Source organism: Hyla sarda, chromosome 12, assembly GCF_029499605.1.
Source record: "Hyla sarda isolate aHylSar1 chromosome 12, aHylSar1.hap1, whole genome shotgun sequence".
NCBI lineage: Eukaryota > Metazoa > Chordata > Amphibia > Anura > Hylidae > Hyla > Hyla sarda.
This window is the reverse complement of record NC_079200.1, coordinates 10,169,831-10,190,209: the sequence shown is the minus strand read 5'-3', so window position 1 is coordinate 10,190,209 and position 20,379 is coordinate 10,169,831. Positions and strand designations below refer to the sequence as shown.

Here is a 20,379-nt window from a genome sequence, read left to right as displayed (position 1 = left end):
CTATATCTATAGGATCAGGATATTTAGTAGTTGTATACCCCCCCTTCCAGCTCTATCTATAGGAACAGGATATATAGTAGTTATATACCCTCCAGCTCTATCTGTATACTGCTATCTCTATGGGATCAGGATATATAGTAGTTATACACCTCCTCTCCAGCTCTATCTGTATACTGCTGCTCTCCCTATATGATCAGGCTATATAGTAGTTATACATTTCCTCTCCAGTTCTATCTGTATACTGCTGCTATCTCTACGGATCAATATGTATAGTAGTTACACACACCTCCCCTCCAGCTCTTTCTCTATTGAGGTGTTTTTTTTTTTAGTTTGTGCTGTGATTTTTTCCATTTTCCAATTGCAGCAAAAAAGGTGCAATTTTACTCCAATTGTGCAAATCATTGTAAAACAGTGTCACTTTGGAAAATCGCAGCAAAAACAGCCAAAATCCAGTAAAAATTTAATTTGTGAACACAACCCAAAGATTTCTAATCTTTATAAAACACCTAAGTTGTGATTACAGGTCAAATCACTTTCAGCTCATTGCGATAATTCTCGCATCAAAACTGCACATAATGTGAACTGACCCCAACCCACTCATCAGTTCACCTGTGTGATCTCCAGCACCTCCTCTGCATCCTTCACATCCTCTCTCTACATAGCCAGAGGATTCATGAGAAATGTAGGCAGCATTACAGAACAATCCCTATCATAGATTTATATTAAAAATGGAGCCTACAACAGGTAAACACAACCTCTACATTATTCAGTAATAAAATCGCACACGCTGCACATTACTAGACGGATTCTTTGAAGGGGATTTGTGATCAGTTTCATTCTGCCCAAACCATGGTTCCGTATTGCTTCTTCCTGCCCCGCCCGGTATTATTTGGTATAGGGCTCTGTGAATCAGGGGAGAGGTCACTGGGGAGTGATGGTCTTCCCTTATGAAGTTAGAACGACCATTCCTCCAAAATGCTGCAGCATTTTAGAGTGAATTGTACCACTAGGGGTCGCTCCACTGTCCAGTCTTGTCCCTGCCGCTTCTGCCTGTATGGGACAAAACAAAGGGAGTGTGGTCGGGACAAGCAGGGCTCTTTTCATACACCCGGTTTGCCGATCAGCCTGCTGTGTGAGCCGGGGGCATGTTGGAGAGCCTCAGTGCACAGAGCAGCCAGCTGTCAGCTCTGAGGAGTGAGAAAGGAAGTTCCCACATGAGATGTGAAGGCAAGCAAAGGAATGCCCCCTCCTCCAAAGCGAACTTCATGCAGTGTGAGCAAAACAAGGGAATTAGGAGTCATAAAAGGATGAAAAACAGGATTTAAAAGGGCTCCCTTGTGACATCACGCCCCGACCCCTCAATGCAAGTCTATGTGAGGGGGATAAGGGGATAACATGTCTAGGGGTGGAGTACCCCTTTAAGAACAGGGACAGGAGTGGCACCAGTTAGAGTAAGCCTGCAGCATCTTTAATTTTTATTTAATTTATAAATCTTGTGACAAGTTTACATTACACATAAACCTTTGTTGAAATTTTTTAGCCTGGATTAAAGGGGTACTCCACCCCTAGACATCTTATCCCCTATCCAAAAGATGGGGGATAAGATGTCTAATTGTGGGGGTCCCACCGCTGGCGACCCCCACGATCTCAGCTGCAGCACTTCAGACATCCGGTGGATGGAGGGAACTTCGCTCCATGCCAGATGACTGCTGATGCGGGGCGGAGGCTCGTGACATCACGGTCACGCCCCACTAATGACGTCATGGCCACGACCCCTCAATGCAATGACGGCCGTCACGCCCCCTCCCATAGACTTGCATTGAGGGGGAGTGGCCTGACGTCACGAGCCTCCGGCGCTCCACGCTACGCTCTAAACGAACGTCTGGTGCAGCAGGGAGATCGCGGGGGTCCCCAGCATGTCTAGGAGCGGAGTACCCCTTCAAGCAGTGAACTTGTGAACCCTGGCAGATAACTTACTTTGGTATGTTCAGGCCCCCGATGGCATGCCTGTGAATACTGTAATAAAATGGAGGATGCTCAGTGCGGACTTCACCCTTCAGTCTTTTCGGCTGATTTGCAGTCGTTTCTTGACTTTTCCTTTTCCCTAAATGGCAATAAAAAAAATGACATAGAATTAGCCAGTGATACATTTTTCTGTAACAATGTGATAATTATTGCCATACACAGTTCCATGCTAAATAACAGTGTTTCCCAACCAGGGTGCCTAAAACTACAACTCCCAGCATGCCCGGACAGCCAACAGCTGAGAATTGTAGCTCTGTAACAGCTGGAGGCCCCCTGATTAGGAAACACTGCTACATAGCATTCTTAGCACATCAGATCACATAGAATCAATTGCCCCTGGTATTTTATGGAAGACCAGAAGCTGTTACTATGAAGTTCTTTTTTTACGTACATATATATATATATATATATATATATATATATATATATATATATATCTTTTATAATATTGTGACTTACATACCTAAACCTGCTGAAATGTCTCCTTCTGGTACTTTAATGAAAACGCCTCCTTCTTCGGCTACAGACATAAGACAATACAGACACTTTTAGATATTGTTATAACCGCGTTACTATGGAGTTACGGAGTTACATTTACTACAATGTCAAAACAGGTCAGAACGGAATTGGGCTGGAATGACACTTCCCCTGCAGCAGTGCAGGAGAAACATAACATTGCATTGCAGAAAATCAGTGGGTCAGGGGAGTGGAAGAAGCCCCGTAAATTAATTTTTGTGTGGGCCGCGAGAACCCGCCAGGTGTGCCGCAGCATTCTGGTGGGGAAGATGGTGACAGGATGTCTGTAGCTTGCCATAGTTGTCCTAGGATGAACAACAGCCTTTAGTGACGCTGCCTATGGTCACTAGAGGCTGGGAGAATCTTTTCTTTCAGGAGGCGCACAATAAGCGATATCATTGTGCACATCCCACAGTTAAAGGGGTACTGCAGTAAAAAGTAACTTATCACCTATTTACAGGATAGGGGATAAGTGTCCCGGTGGACCACTACCCCCCAACCTTAACCCCGCCACGATCTCCTGCACAGGCACAGTTTACCTAAACGGGGGCGTGCTGGGAATGTTATCATCCATCCTTTATAGGAGTGTAGAAGCGTCCCGAGAGCTGTACTCAGGTCTTTTTGATGATCCCATACAAATTAATGCAGAGTGTTCCGACCCAAGCACGCACTTGGCTCAAAGCCAGGGCCTGTGAAGGGCCCCCCCTGCAATCTGTCACTTATCCCCCTATCCTGTGGATAGCGAATAAGTAATTTTTCACTGCAGCATCCCATTAAGGACACTTTTGGCCTCAGGTGACTGCAGGGGGATAGGAAATAAGTTTCCTGCATTTGGAAACTTATTTCCTTATTACCCCTTTAAAGGGTTATTCCGGCTATATCCCCAAAGGATAGGAGATAAGATGACTGATCATGAAGACATGACATCACACCACGCCCCCTCAATTCATGTCAATGGGAGGAGGCGTGACGGCCGTCATGCCCCCTCCCATAGACATGAATTGAGGGGGCGTGGCGTGACATCACGTCTCCAATCCCAGAAACTCAGAGGTTTCTGAGATAGGAGCAACAGCCCGGCATAGAATCCTGGGTGCTGCACAAGATCGTGGGGGGTTCCAGCGGTGCCCCACCCCCAGTCAGACATCTTAACCCCTATCCAAAGTTTAAGTCAAACGATAAGGTCTGGCCAAATCACAAAACTGTATTTTTTTAAGCTTTATCCGGAAAAAAAAATAACTCTTACCTTGAGCGCCTTGACTTGGATACGCAGAGAACTGTTTCAGAGTCGTGCATTCAGATTCACAGATCAGGGTCTTCAGTATCGCAAGGACTTCTGGGATTCCTTGTGTTGTCGCTTCAAACAGCATTCTCTTCAGGAACCCAGCATTAAATAAGGATCCCGACCTGGCAACAAAACAGAATGAGATCAGCAACAAGCAATGGCTGACTGACAACTAACAGAGGAAAAAGGAGATTTTTTTAACACTTACCGTAAAATCTCTTTCTCGAAGGATCCATTGGGGGACACAGACCGTGGGTGTATGCTGCTGTCTCTAGGAGGTGTGACACTATGGCAACAAGAAAGTCGGCTCCTCCCAGCAGGATATACCCGCCTCCAGGCCCTGAGCTAATCAGTTTTAGTACCAGAGCAATAGGAAAGGACCGACAGGTCAAGGAAAAAACATGAACTGTCCAAGAACCAGAAGAAAAAATATAATTGAACACACCCTCGGACAGAGAACCAAAGAGAAACCCAAAAGGGCGGAAGCTGTGTCCCCCAATGGATACTTCGAGAAAGAGATTTTATGGTAAGTGTTAAAAAAACTCCTTTTCTCTATCGGCTCCATTGGGGGACACAGACCGTGGGAAGTACCAAAGCCGTCCCTTGGGTGGGCAGATAATCAGTCAGGCAGCACTTTACGGCCCAGACTAGCATCAGCCGATGCAAAGGTATGAACACGGTAGAACCTCGAGAAAGTGTGCAAAGACGACCAGGTAGCCACCTTGCAAATCTGCGAGGCCGAGGCTTTGTTCTGGAGAGCCCAGGATGCCCCAACAGAAACGGGTAGAATGAGCCACAACCCTGAAGGGAGGAATCTTCCCCCTACAGTGATAGGCTTCCGAAATGGCGGACCGGATCCACAGAGAAGTGGTGGCCTTGGAAGCAGGTTGTCCCTTACGACGACCTTCCGTAAGGACAAAAAAGGAATCGTACTGACGAAACGAAGAGGAGATAGAGAGGTAATACCTAACAGCCCGAACCACATCCAGTTTGTGGAGTAAATGCTCCTTAGGATGAGAAGAAGCGGGACAAAAGGACGGAAGAACATTGTCCTCATTGAGATGAAAGGCCGAAACAACCTTAGACAAAAAGGAAGGATCTGGTTGGAAGACAACCTTGTCCTGGTGAATCACCAGAAATGGAGAACGGCAGAAGAGAGCTGCCAATTCAGACACCCTCCGAATGGAGGTGATAGCAACAAGAAACGCCACTTTCCAAGAAAAGAGGCGCAGGGACACCTTCCCTAAGGGGTTCAAAAGGTTCACCTTGGAGGACACCCAGAACCAGATTCAAGTCCCAAGGGGGAGAAGGTGACCAATAAGGAGGGACAGCATGCGCCACTCCTTGAAGGAAGGTCCGGACATGAGAATTAGAAGCCAGAGGACTCTGGAAAAGAATAGTAAAGGCCGAAACCTGACCCTTAAGGGAACTGAAAGACAACCCCAGTCCCAATCCCGACTGCAAGAAGACGGGGGACAGAAAAGATGACAGGAGACAAGACCTGAGCTTCACACCAACTAAAATAAGACCGCCAGGTATGGTGGTAAACATTCGCCGAGGAGGGCTTGCGAGCCCTGAACATGGTGCGAATGACTTGGGAAGAGAAACCACGGGTTCTCAAAGCCGCGGTCTCAACCGCCACGCCGTCAAATGCAGCGACTGTAAAATGGGGTGGCAAAGAGGACCCTGAGACAGCAGGTCCAAACGAAGTGGAAGGCGCAGTGGAGTGTCGTCCAGGAGCCTGACCACGTCGGCGTACCACGACCTAGCATCAGACGTTTGTCCGTCGGAAGGCAAGTCCGGGCAGAGGCCGAGTTGAATTGAAGTCCCAAGAAAAATCAGAGACTGGGCGGGAGAGAGGACAGAATTGTCCCGGTTGACCATCCACCCGAAACGATTCAGGGTCTAGAGAGTGAGATCCACATTCTCTAGAGTCTGGACTCTGGTGGGAACCTTGATGAGAAGGTCGTCCAGGTAAGGGATCATTGAGACTCCTCTCGACCGCAACAGGGCTATTACTGGCGCAAGGATCTTGGTAAAGACTCGAGGAGCCGAGGCCAGATCAAAGGGGAAGGCTATGAATTGAAAATGCCCCTCTGGAACCGCAAAGCGGAGGTACCGCTGATGGCCGGGAAATAATGGAACATGGAGGTAGGCATCCTTGATGAACCACGAAGAAAGAAACTCCCCTTGTTCCACGGATGCCACTACCGAACGGAGAGATTCCATTCGGAAGTGGCGGAGAAGATGACGTTGAGACGCCTTAGGTCCAGAATCGGTCACACCGAACCACCTTCCTTGGGGACCACAAAAAAAAATAAAAATTGGAATAAAAAACCCGAAAACATTCCACTGGAGGAACGGGGACAATGACTCCATGGGCAGGGACTGGAGGGCCTCCCGAAACTGCTTCGCCAGAGAAGGAGACCGGGGGGCTCAGGACTTCCTGAATGTGTGTGGTCCAGCTGTCTCGAAAAAGTAAGAGACGACCTCCCACCCGAGAAAAACCTGCGGGTGGTGGCTTCACTCCATGCGGAAGTGGGATTGCGGTTACCCGATTTGGCCGCAAAACGGCCAGAACGGTTGGTGTCCGACTTCCAAGACGGACGCGCCCGGAACGAGGGAGACCTCTTGTCCCGCAAAGGCGCCTGCCCAGACCCCTTATTGAGGCCAAAGGTCCGAAAGGACCGAAAGGAAGAGGACTTCCCCTGGGAAGAAAAGCGAGCCTTATTTTGAGGCAACAAGTAACTCTTACCCCCAATCGCCTCAGAGATAATCTCGTCAAGGCACTCGTAAAAAAGACGGGTACCAGTAAAAGGAAACTTGGTAAGAGACCTTTTGGAGGCGGCATCCGCATCCCACACCCTAAGCCACCTGGAGTGGCGGAGGGCCGCTAGGAGACCCTCAGCAAAGGCAGCACAATGGACTGACTGTATGGAAGCTGTGCACAGAAAGTCCCCAGCTTTAGAGCATTGGAGAACCAAAGCAAAATAGATCCTCTGGGGGGGAATCCCGCCAGGATACCCTGACTGAGTTTTGAGCACCACACCGAAAGGGCCTTGGACCCCCATGTAGAGGCGAAGGTGGGAAGCAGAGAAGAGCCTGCTGCTTCAGAGGAAAACTTCGCTAAGGACTCCACCTTCTTGTATGTCGAGTCCTTGAAGGCAGCCGCATCTGCTAGCGGCAGTGTAGTAGCCTAGAGAGGCGGGAAATTGGTGGATCCACTGAGAGAGGGGAAACCACCTTAGAGACAAGGTCCTTGGCGAATGGGTAACGCACTTGAACCCTCTTCATTCCCGGGAACCTCTTGTCCGGATGTTTCCATGCAGATTCCAGAAGGATGTGAAATTCAACGTGAGAGCTGAACCCTTGAGGTGCCGGTTGAGCACGATGAAAGGATACTTCAGGAGTCACGTCCGAAGATCCTGGGTCCTCTAAGTGAAAGGTGTCTCTTATGGCCGCAACCAATGAGTTCACCGTTTCAACTGTATCCGAGCGGTCCTCTGAGTCAGATGCTGATTCGGAAGCCTCATCCGCCAGTTCACCAGGAGAATGTGAACGAGTGGAGGCAGCCCTGGAGTACGCGGCTCTGGCGATGCAGAGCGGCGATTCAGGGAACGTGCTCTGGAAGAGCGACGTCTGTGACCAGATGACACAGGTGGGGCGAGACCCACAGGGGGAGGCCCACGTCTACCTGAAGACTCAATGTAAGAGTCAGAAAAAGCACCCCTAGTACGCTTGTAAGAGCGTGAGGCTTGTGGAAAAGAGGAGCGGGACCCACTAGAGGGCCGGCGCAGGGCAGGCCTCTTCAAGGCAAACACCACTTCACTGGGAGGCCTCAGCCACCGAAAGGGAGACTTGAGACAAGTCAGCCATACACTGGGATAAGAAGAAACCCAGGCTGGAGGGGCGTCTGAATCCACCATAACATCGGGGGAAGCTAGGGTGTCTGGGGGAACAGTGGAGCAGGCAGAGCCAGTGGGCTCAGCAGAACCAGGCATTTTTGGAATAATATGCCATACAGACAAAATAGAAGACTAGCAGTCTAGTTGTCAGTTTAGAGGGAGGAACAGCTTTGTGTCCCCAGTGACAGTAAAGATTTTAACCCCAACACTGTAACACTCCGTCCCTGCTGAGAGGAAACACCGCTCTATGCAGACAGGAGAACAGGCTAGCCAATAGCCTGAGAGGGGCGTTCCTGGAGCAGGGGCACTGTCTGATTGGCCCCTGCCATCCGAATCGCGTGCAAAGCGCTGATTGGAGGGCGATTCACACCTCCAGTAAGCTCCGGCGGCCCTGTTGGCGGAGGTATAGCGCAACGGCCGCCGAGAACCACAGTAATGGCGCCCGCTCCTTGCCCCGAGCGCATATGTTAGCCGCACATATGCGCCCGCGGGGAAGTGAGCGGGTGATACACATATCCGCCGGCAGCCGTCTGCTGCCGAAAGTGAAAGCAAGTCGGCGCTTCATGCGCCCGAACAGTACAAGCGCCGCGGCTGTCAGTTGCATAATAAGAGCCGTGCCTGTAAGCCGCATAGTACAACACACACTCGCACATACATGTGCATAATAAAGTAAACCATACATTCCCCAATATGCCATTGCTCCCCCTTTTTTAAAATAAAAAATAGAGCCCCTAACACAGGCCAGCCCCTTGGACCCTGAAAGGTGGGCCACAAAATGAGGGTCTCCAGATGTTGCAAGTCAGCACCTAAAGGGAGAAGAATATATACTCACCTCAGTCAGAAGAACTTGCCTCATGAAGTCTTCTGTGAGGTCTTCAGTCAGCTTTCTGTTACCTGCATCACGCCGAGCTACATGTGCGAGCGAGGCGAGCAGGGAATAGGGGGACCCGGACCCATGAGGTACAACCCCAGGCGCTGACCGTTGGCGAGAGGGGGTTAACAGCGCATATACGCAATGTCTATGCCCCCTTACTCACAATGGGGAAACAGTGAGCCGCAGTTCCTGAGTCCCCACCTGACAACATGAAAGAAAAAGAAATAAAAAACTAACACATTCCCTAACTAGGAAAATAATAAAACAGAAGACCTGGTCTGGAGAAATCCAGACCATGTCCACCTCCTTTAGACACTAAGCTAAAACTGATTAGCTCAGGGCCTGGAGGCGGGTATATCCTGCTGGGAGGAGCTGACTTTTTTTTATTACCATAGTGTCACACCTCCTAGAGACAGCACCATACACCCACGGTCTGTGTCCCCCAATGGAGCCGATAGAGAAAATATTGTTCTAATACAGAATATAATGATCTGTATGAGGAATCTAATGATTGTAGAAAAAGTTCAAATCACCCCATTTTCTATGTAAAACGCATTTAAACATAATAAAAATAAACATAATTGTAATAGCCGCATGCATAATGCAAACTATTAAAATATAACATTTTTCCTGTACAGTAAATGGAGTAAGAAAAAAAAATAAAAAATACTTAACCCCTTAAGGACTCAGCCCATTTTGGCCTTAAGGACTGAGACAATTTAATTTTTACGTTTTCATTTTTTCCTCCTCGCCTTCTAAAAATCATAACTCTTTTATATTTTCATCCACAGACTAGTATGAGGGCTTGTTTTTTGCGCGACCAGTTGTCCTTTGTAATGACATCACTCATTATATCATAAAATGTATGGCGCAACCAAAAAACACTATTTTTGTGGGGAAATTAAAACGAAAAACGCAATTTTGCTAATTTTGGAAGGTTTTGTTTTCACGCCGTACAATTTATGGTAAAAATGACATGTGTTCTTTATTCTGAGGGTCAATACGATTAAAATGATACCCATTATTATATACTTTTATATTATTGTTGCGCTTAAAAAAAATCACAAACTTTTTAACCAAATTAGTACGTTTATAATCCCTTTATTTTGATGACCTCTAACTTTTTAATTTTTCCGTATAAGTGGCGGTATGGGGGCTCATTTTTTGCGCCATGATCTGTCCTTTTTTTTGATACCACATTTGCATATAAAAAACTTTTAATACATTTTTTATAATTTTTTTTTAAATAAAATGTATTTAAAAACTTAGGAATTTTGGACTTTTTTATTTTTTTTTCGTTCACGCCGTTCACCGTACGGGATCATTAACATTTTATTTTAATAGTTCGGACATTTACGCACGCGGCGATACCAAATATGTCTATAAAAAATGTTTTTTACGCTTTTTGGGGGTAAAATAGGAAAAAACGGACGTTTTACTTTTTTATTGGGGGAGGGGATTTTTCACTTTTTTTTTTTACTGTTACTTTTACATTTTTTAACATTTTTTTTTTAACACTTGAATAGTCCCCATAGGGGACTATTCATAGCAATACCATGATTGCTAATACTGATCTGTTCTATGTATAGGACATAGAACAGATCAGTATTATCGGTCATCTTCTGCTCTGGTCTGCTCGATCTCAGACCAGAGCAGGAGACGCCGGGAGCCGCACGGAGGAAGGAGAGGGGACCTCCGTCCGGCGTTCTGAATGATCGGATCCCCGCAGCAGCGCTGCGGGCGATCCGATCGTTCATTTAAATCGCGAACTGCCGCAGATGCCGGGATCTGTATTGATCCCGGCACCTGAGGGGTTAATGGCGGACGCCCGCGAGATCGCGGGCGTCGGCCATTGCCGGCGGGTCCCTGGCTGCGATCAGCAGCCGGGATCAGCCGCGCATGACACGGGCATCGCTCCGATGCCCGCGGTTATGCACAGGACGTAAATGTACGTCCTGGTGCGTTAAGTACCACCGCACCAGGACGTACATTTACGTCCTGCGTCCTTAAGGGGTTAAAGGGGTACTCCGGTGGAAATCTTTTTTTTTTTTTTTTTATCAACTGGTGCCAGAAAATTAAACAGATTTGTAATTTACTTCTATTAAAAAATCTTAATCCTTCCAGTACTTATTGGCTGCTGAATACTACAGAAGAAATTATTTTCTTTTTGGGACACAGAGCTCTCTGCTGACATCATGACCACAGTGCTCTCTGCTGACACCTCTGTCCATTTTAAGAACTGTCCAGAGTAGGAGAAAATCCCCATAGCAAACATATGCTGCTTTGGACAGTTCCTAAAATGGACAGTGATGTCAGCAGAGATCACTGTGTTCCAAAAAGAACAGAATTTCCTCAGTAGAATTCAGCAGCTGATAAGTACTGGAAGGATAAAGATTTTTTAATAGAAGTAACTTACAAATCTGTTTAACTTTCTGGCACCAGTTTCGACCGGAGTACCCCTTTAAGTCCAGAATGTGTATTTTTTGGTCACTTCATATAACTGAACAAAATGAATAAAAAATTATCAAAAGTCCCATCAAAATAAAATTTGGTACCAATAAAAACTACAGATCACGGCGCAAATAATGATCCTTATATATCCCCGTATATGTAACAATAACAGTTATAGGGGGTCAAACGTGGAGGATTTTAAACATACTCATCTACATACAAAAAGTAGTAAAAGTAGTATAATAAATCAAAACCTATATAAATTGAGTATGATTGTAATCATATGGACCTAAAGAATAATAAAAACTTGTCATTTGTACCAACAAGTCCACTGTGTAGAATCGGAAGCCCCCAAAAGTTACAAAATTACTTTTTTTCCAATATTGCCCCACAAATATATATATATTTTTTTGCTTTACCGTAAATTTAGTGGTAAAATTTGTGACCTGATAAAAAAGTAAAATTGGTGGCGTAAAATACAAGCCTCATATGGGTTTGTAGGTGGGAAATGGAAAGCGTTATGGCTATTAGAAGCTGAAGAGGAGCAAAAAAAGTGCAAATAAAAAAATGCTTTTGTCCTTAAGAGGTTAACTAAACATTAATTCATAGTAACATAAAAACGAGAGTACTCACCATACGGGACCAAGCACGACGGCTGATCTCCCCGGCATGCTTTTGTGACAGTCACATGGTAGTTGTTTGTACGGGTTCTCTTGAAGGTGAACAATAAGAAGAAGTATTATAAGTTGTTTTGCTCAGCAGTATACAGATCGAGCTGGAGGGGAGGTGTATAATTACTATATATCCTGATCCCATAGAGATAGCAGCAGTATACGGATAGAGCTGGAGGGGAGGTGTATAATTACTATATATCCTGATCCCATAGAGATAGCAGCAGTATACAGATCGAGCTGGAGGGGAGGTGTATAATTACTATATATCCTGATCCCATAGAGATAGCAGCAGTATACAGATAGAGCTGGAGGGGAGGTGTATAACTACTATATATCCTCATCCCATAGAGATAGCAGCAGTATACAGATCGAGCTGGAGGGGAAGTGTATAATTACTATATATCCTGATCCCATAGAGATAGCAGCAGTATACGGATAGAGCTGGAGGGGAGGTGTATAACTACTATATATCCTCATCCCATATTGATAGCAGCAGTATACAGATAGAGCTGGAGGGGAGGTGTGTAACTACTATATATCCTCATCCCATAGAGATAGCAGCAGTATACAGATAGAATTGGAGGGGAGGTGTATAACCACTATATATCCTGATCCCATAGAGATAGCAGCAGCAGTATACAGATAGAGCTGGAGGGGAGATGTATAACTACTATATATCCTGACCCCATAGAGATAGCAGCAGTATACAGATAGAGCTGGAGGGGATGTGTATAACTACTATATATCCTGATCCCATAGATATAGCAGCAGCAGTATACAGATAGAGCTGGAGGGGAGGTGTATAAATACTATATATCCTGATCCCATAGATATAGCAGCAGTATACACATAGAGCTGGAGGGGATGTGTATAACTACTATACATTCCGCATATCTACTGACAAAGCTCCCATTCACCAACCTGCGCTATCTTCCACCATCTTACCTTCTATCATGTTCCCCTCCTTCTGGAAGCTTCTCTCCTCGCACCAATGGCAGTGAATCAGATTATTGATCATCTTCATACTCTCATCGGCGAGGGAAGGTCCTCTAAGAACCCGGACAATCACCAGCACAAAGTGCTCCAGAGCCACCGAGAGTAGGACCTCAATGCCTTTATTACACCGAGCAGCTGCCCTGGTCAGGTAGAGGAATACGCCGTATTAGCCGGATGTCACGTCTGCTGCAGAACACAACCCCCGAGGCCCGGAACACTAACCTGGCAACGGCTGAGAGGATGACGCGCGCTGCCAGCTCTCTGTAGTACTCTGTTCTGATGATGTTGCAGCCGTAATGGCGTTTTGCCACATGCACGGTCTTAGCATATAGAGAGCTGGTGTCCGTCGACGTGATCGAAACGATGCCCAGGTTCCGAACGTTACGAAATGCTGCATCCAAATAATTCACAGACGTTCCAAAGGGATCCAAGTGTCTGGAGAGAAGAGAAAACATGACATTTAAAAGGGTACTCCGCTGGTAGACAGCCACATGTCACTGCCATGCCCCATTGACATCACGCCCCCTCTATTCATGTCTATGGGAGGGGGCGTGACACACCCCCTCCCATAGACATGAATAGAGGGGGTGTGGCATGACATCACCAGGGGTGTGGCCGTGACGTCAAGATCACGGCCTCCATTCAGAACGCTGGAACACCAGAGTGCCCCTTTAATGCACGCCTAAACAACAAAAATCAAACAATCAAAACACACAAGCAACAGTTTTTTTTGAAAACCATATATTCAAAAAAAAAAAATTGGGGGGGGGGGGGGGGGGGAGCTTCCTAAATTTTCCATTTAACTATCTATATTTTAAAATAATCCTGAAATCTTGGCCCCAAATTAAACTGAGACTAAGGCTACGTTCAGATGGGCAAATGTCCGCACAAACCGCTTGGAAATGCGTCATCTCAAAGACGGCAATGCATTTCCGTGCAGGCTTAGGAGAAAGAATAGACATGTCTATTCTTTCTCCGGAATCGGGATTGCAGCAGAGATCCCGCCGTGTGCACACTGCAGCAGAGGCCTATTGAAATAAATAGGACTCTGCTGCTGCAGAACATCCGTACGGAAATTCCATTGTGTGAACATAGCCTTAGAGGAGGCCGCTGGAAAGTGATCTGTATAGTATTACAGTGAAAGGTGACACTAGTAGATAAAGACAATAGACGATGCTCACAGCTCAGCCTCCCTCTCCCTATGGAATGATTTCTTCAAAGGGTCACAGAGCACAGCAAGACATTTTTGCCATTGATAGATCTTATGGCAGGCTCTATCAATAGAGCGCAGATCTCATGGATCAATACAGTACATATGTAAATAGATCATGTGCATTGATCTGTATGAGCAGTTAAACGATTGCCTATATAAGTCAACTACTACAACAACTACTACAACTACTACCACTACTACGTGCAGAAATTATCCGAACTATTAAAATATGACATTACTGATCATGTAAAGTGTAAAAAAATAAAAATGGAAAAAAAAAAAGGTTTTTAAAAAAACTAATCCCATCCCATATTAAAAATTCCCATTTCTTTTCCCATTTAAAAAAAAAAGGAGATTTTTTGACACTTACCGTAAAATCTCTTTCTCGAAGGATCCATTGGGGGACACAGACCGTGGGTGTATGCTGCTGTCTCTAGGAGGTATGACACTATGGTAACAAAAAAAGTCGCCTCCTCCCAGCAGGATATACCCGCCTCCAGGCCCTGAGCTAATCAGTTTTAGTACCAGAGCAATAGGAGAGGACCGACAGGTCAAAGAAAAACTCTGAACTGTCCGAGAACCAGAAGAAAAAACATAACTGAACACACCCTCGGACAGAGAACCAAAGAGAAACCCAAAAGGGCGGGAGCTGTGTCCCCCAATGGATCCTTTGAGAAAGAGATTTACGGTAAGTGTTAAAAAATCTCCTTTTCTCTATTGGCTCCATTGGGGGACACAGACCGTGGGACGTACCAAAGCCGTCCCTTGGGTGGGCAGATAGTCAGGCAGACAGCCGATCCACTCCCGCCTGCAACACTTTACGGCCCAGACTAGCATCAGCCGATGCGAAGGTATGAACTCGGTAGAACCTCGAGAAAGTGTGCAAAGACGACCAGGTAGCAGCCTTGCAAATCTGCGAGGCCGAGGCTCTGTTCTGGAGAGCCCAGGATGCCCCAACAGAACTTGTGGAATGAGCCACAACCCTGAAAGGAGGAACCTTCCCCCTACAGCGATAGGCTTCCGAAATGGCAGACCGGATCCACCGAGAAATGGTGGCCTTGGAAGCAGGTTGTCCCTTGCGACGACCTTCGGTAAGGACGAAAAAGGAATCACACTGACGAAACGAAGAAGTGACAGAGAGGTAAGACCTAACAGCCCGAACCACATCCAGTTTGTGGAGTAAATGCTCCTTAGGATGAGAAGGAGCGGGACAAAAAGGACGGAAGAACAATATCCTCATTGAGATGAAAGGCCGAAACAACCTTAGGCAAAAAGGAAGGATCTGGCCGGAAGACTACCTTGTCCTGACGAAGCACCAGAAATGGAGAACAGCAGGATAGAGCTGCCAATTCAGACACTCTCCGGATGGAGGTGATAGCAACAAGAAACGCCATTTTCCAAGAAATAAGGCGCAGGGATACTTCCCTAAGGGGTTCAAAAGGTTCACCCTGGAGGACCCCCAAGACCAGATTCAAGTCCCAAGGGGGAGAAGGTGACCGATAAGAAAGGGCAGCATGCGCCACTCCTTGAAGAAAGGAAAAGAACAGAAAGAGCCGAAACTTGACTCTTAAGGGAACTGAGAGACAAACCCAGTTCCAAACCCGACTGCAAGAAAGAAAGAAGACGGGAAACAGAAAAAGTAACAGGAGACAAAACCTGAGCTTCGCACCAACGAAAATAAGACCGCCAAGTACGGTGGTAAATTTTTGCCGAGGAGGGCTTACGGGCCCTGAGCATGGTGCGACTGACTGGGGAAGAGAAACTGCGGGCTCTCAAAACCGCGGTCTCAACCGCCACGCCATTAAATGCAGCGACTGTAAATTGGGGTGGCAAAGAGGACCCTGAGACAGTAGGTCCGAACGAAGTGGAAGGTGTAGTGGAGTGTCGTCCAGGAGCCTGACCACGTCTGCGTACCACGACCTTCGGGGCCAATCTGGAGCTATCAGAATGGCAGGAACTTCCTCCGCTTTGAGCTTCCTCAGAACCCTGGGAAGGAGTGGAAGGGGAGGAAACAGATCGGGCAGAGCAAACCCCGTCCAAGGAATCACTAGTGCGTCCACAGCTAGTGCCAGGGGGTCCCTGGACTTCACCACAAACGGAAGGATCTTCCGATTGTGCCGAGACGCGAAGAGGTCCACGTCTGGAATGCCCCAGAGATCGCCGATCTGCGCGAAGACCTCTGGATGCAGGTCGGCTGAGGACCAGCTAAGAAAGTCGGCTTCCCAGTTGAGCACACCCGGAATGTGAATCGCCGAAATGGCCGGAACCTTGTTTTCCGCCCAGATGGGAATCTTTGTCACCTCGGCCATGGCAGCAGAGCTGCGAGTGCCGCCTTGCCGATTTATTTACGCCACGGCCGTGGAGTTGTCCGACTGGACGCGGACAGGGCGGTACTGAAGCAGGGACTCCCAATGAAGAAGGCAAAGAAGAATCGCCCTCAGTTCCAAGAGGTTTATCGGAAGAAGGGCTTCCCGGGGAGACCAGAGGCCTTGAACCGTCCGGGCCCTGAACACACCGCCCCAGCCCGACAGACTGGCATCTGTTGTCACTACCTGCCAGTGGAGGGGAAGAAATGATCGCCCCTGAAGAAGAAGGGGGGAGCGGAGCCACCAGAGCAGAGACTGACTGATCCGACAAGGTAGAGCAATCTTGCGATCGAGAGACAGAGGAGATCTGTCCCATCGAGAGAGAATCGCCAGTTGAAGGGGACGGTAATGAAACTGGGCAAAGGGTACGGCCTCCATGGCCGCTACCATCCGACCCAAGACTTCCACGCAAACGGGGATGGAAACTGGGACCTAGGCCCGAAGGGAGCGGACTCCTGACAGGAGAGTCAGATGTTTGTCCGGCGGAAGGCAAATCCGGGCAGAGGCCATGTTGAATTGAAGTCCCAGGAAGATCAGAGATTGGGTGGGAGAAAGGAGAGACTTGTCCCTGTTGACCATCCACCCGAAGCAATCCAGGGTCTGGAGGGTGAGATCCACATTCTCCAGGGTCTGGACTCCGGTGGGAGCCTTGATGAGAAGGTCGTCTGGGTAAGGGATCACTGAGACTCCTCTCGACCGCAACAGGGCTATCACTGGCACAAGGATCTTGGTAAAGACCCGAGGAGCAGTGGCCAGACCAAAGGGGATTGAATTGAAAATGCCTATGAATTGAAAATGCCCCTCCGGAACCGCAAAACGGAGGTACCGATGATGGCCCGGAAATATTGGAACATGGAGGTAGGCATCTTTGATGTCCACCGAAGAAAGAAAATCCCCTTGTTCCATGGATGCCACTACCGAACGGAGGGATTTCATTCGGAAGTGGCGGATGAGAAGAGGACGGTTGGAACGCTTGAGGTCCAGGATTGGCCGGACCGAACCGCCCTTCTTGGGGACAACAAAAAGATTGGAATAGGAACCCCGAAAACTTTCCCTTGGAGGAACGGGGACAGTAACTCCCTGGAGAAGCAGGGACCGAAGGGCCTCTTGAAACTGCTTCGCCAGAGAAGGAGCCCGGGACCGAAAAAAAAGATCCCTCGGGAGGGAGGCAAATTCGATTCGGTACCCGTTGGACACCACATCCCTGACCCAAGAGTCCTGAATGTGTGTGGTCCAGACTTCTCGAAAAAATAAGAGACGACCTCCCACCCGAGAAAAATCTGCGAGAAAAATCTGCGGGTGGGGACATCACTTCATGCGGTAGTGGGTTTGCGGTTGCCCGATTTGGCCGCAAAACGGCCGGAGCGGTTGGTGTCCGACTTCCAAGACGGGCACACCCGGAACGAGGGGGCCTTCTTGTCCCGCGAGGGTGCCTGCCCCGACCCCTTATTGGTGCCAAAAGTCCGAAAGGACCAAAAGGAAGAGGACTTCCTCTGAGAAGTAGAGCGAGCTTTATTTTGAGGCAACAAGGAACTCTTGCCCCCCGTCGCCTCAGAAATAATCTCGTCAAGGTGCTTGCCAAAAAGACGGACACCAGTAAAAGGAAGCTCTGTGAGAGACCTTTTAGAAGCTGCATCCGCATCCCAAGCCTTAAGCCACATGGAACGGCGGAGAGCCGCCAGGTGACCCACAGCAAAGGCAGCACAACAGGCTGACTTCATGGAGGCTGTGCACAGAAATTCCCCAGCTTTAGAGCATTGGAGAACCAAGGCAGAAAGATCCTCTGGGGGAGCACCACAACGATAGGGCTTTGGACACCCAAGCAGAGGCGAAGGTGGGAAGTAGAGAAGAGCCTGCTGCTTCAGAGGCAAACTTCACTAAGGACTCCACCTTCTTGTCCGTCGGGTCCTTGAAAGCAGCCGCATCTGCCAGTGGCAGCCTTAGAGAGACGGGAAATTGGTGGGTCCACCGAGGGAGGAGAAACCACCTTAGAGGCAAGGTCCTTGTCGAATGGGTAACGCACCTGAACCGTCTTCATTCCCGGGAACCTCTTGTCTGGATGTTTCAATGCAGATTCCAGAAGGGTGTCAAATTCAGCGTGAGTACTGAACCTTTGAGGTGCCGGTTTAGCACGATGAAAGGATACTTCAGGAGTCACTTCCGAAGATTCTGGGTCCTCTAAGTGAAAGGTGTCTCTTATGGCTGCAACCAATGAGTTCACCGTTTCAACTGAATCCGCGTGGTCTTCTGATTCAGATGCCGATTCAAAAGCCTCATCCGCCAGTTCACCAGGAGAATGTGAACGAGTGGAGGCAGCCCTGGAGGGGGGTGACCCTGAATGGGTATGCGGATCTGGCGAGGCAGAGTGGCAACTGCGGGAACGTCCTCTGGAGGAGCAACTTTTGTGACCAGATGACTGGGGGGCGGGACCCACGAGGGGAACGCCCACATCTACCTGAAGACTCAATGGAAGAGTCAGAAGATGCACCCCTAGTACGCTTGTGAGAGCGTGAGGTATGCGGAGAAGGGGAGCGGGTCCCTTTAGAGGGCCGGCACAGGGCAGACTTCTTCAAGGCAGACACCACGTCACAGGAGGCCTCAGCCACCGAACGGGAGACTTAAGTCAAGTCAGCCATATACTGGGATAGGGAAGAAACCCAGGCTGGAGGGGCGGCCGAATCCACCGGAACTGAAAGAACATCCGTGGGTACCATGGGGTCTGGGGCAGCAGAGGAGCAGGCAGAGCAAGTGGGTTCAGCCAAACCAGGCATTTTGGAATTACAGGACTTACAGACAAAATAGGAAACTAATGCTCCAGTTGTCTGTTTAGAGGGAGGAACAGTTCTGGGTACGGACTTAATGAAAAAAGAACTCTCCCACCCGAGTCTGTGTCCCCTGTGGCAGCTGCTTTGAGGAGAACTCCGTTCTGAGAGAAGGAGAGGGAGAAACAGGCCAGCCAATAACCATAGAGGGGCATGCCTGGAGCAGAGGCACTGTCTAATTGGCCTCTGTCTCCCGAAAATCGCACACACGGCGCTGATTGGAGGGCTGTTCGCGCCTCCAGTAAGCTCCGGCGACCCTGTGGGCGGAGCTATAGCACCCCAGCCGCCGTGAAGAAGAACAGTAATGGCGCCCGCTCCTTGCCCCAGGCGCACATGTCAGTTGCGTCTGCGCCCTCGGGGAAGTGAGCGGGCGATTCACGCCGGCAGCTATCTGCTGCGGAAACGAAAGTAAGTCGAACATTACAAACACCGCGGCTGTCAGCCGTATAGTAAGCTCTGCGGCTGACAGCCGCATAGTAAAAAGCACACACACACGTAATAGTGTCCCCTGTGTAGTAACCCCTTCCTGCTCAAAATGCCCTTGCTCGCCCCAGCTTTGAACAAAGGTGGAGCCCCAACACAGGCCAGCCCCTTAACTGAAAGTGGTCCAAAAAATGAGGATCTCCAGAGGTTGAAAGTCAGCACCTAAGGGAGAAAAGATATACTCACCTCAGTAAGAAGAACTTACCTAATGGAGTCTTCCGTGAAGTCTTCAGTCAGCTTTTTGTTACCTGCATCACGCCGAGCTACCATGTGCGAGCGAGGCGAGCAGGGAATAGGGGGACTCGGACCCATGAGGTACAACCCAGGCGCTGACCGTTGGCGAGAGGGGGTTAACAGCGCATATACGCACGCAATGTCTGTGCCCCCTTACTCGCAATGGGGAAACAGTGAGCCGCAGTTCCTGAGTCCCCACCTGAAAACATGAAAGAAAAAGGAATAAAAAACTAACACATTCCCTAACTAGGAAAATAATAAAACATAAGACCTGGTCTGGAGAAATCCAGACCATGTCCACCTCCTTCAGACACTAAGCTTAAACTGATTAGCTCAGAGCCTGGAGGCGGGTATATCCTGCTGGGAGGAGCCGACTTTTTTTGTTACCATAGTGTCACACCTCCTAGAGACAGCAGCATACACCCACAGTCTGTGTCCCTCAATGGAGCCGATAGAGAAAAAAAAATTATAATATTATATATATATATATATATATATATATATATATATATATATATATATATATATATATATATAT

General features: G+C 48.2%; 1 protein-coding gene across 3 annotated transcripts in view; it reads right to left on the bottom strand.

Annotated features, from left to right (window-relative positions):
• The window catches only part of TRMT1L (tRNA methyltransferase 1 like), a 54,105-nt gene that overhangs the window by 1,109 nt on the left and 32,617 nt on the right, over positions 1 to 20,379 (bottom strand). For all 3 annotated transcript variants that reach the window (XM_056547862.1, XM_056547863.1, XM_056547861.1), the window contains exons 12-17: positions 12,946 to 13,158; positions 12,673 to 12,863; positions 11,687 to 11,765; positions 3,785 to 3,945; positions 2,489 to 2,545; positions 1,978 to 2,104 (exon numbers count right to left, since the gene is read on the bottom strand). In XM_056547862.1, coding sequence (XP_056403837.1) covers positions 1,978 to 2,104; positions 2,489 to 2,545; positions 3,785 to 3,945; positions 11,687 to 11,765; positions 12,673 to 12,863; positions 12,946 to 13,158 — 828 coding nt within the window. The remainder of the gene's footprint in view (positions 1 to 1,977; positions 2,105 to 2,488; positions 2,546 to 3,784; positions 3,946 to 11,686; positions 11,766 to 12,672; positions 12,864 to 12,945; positions 13,159 to 20,379) is intronic.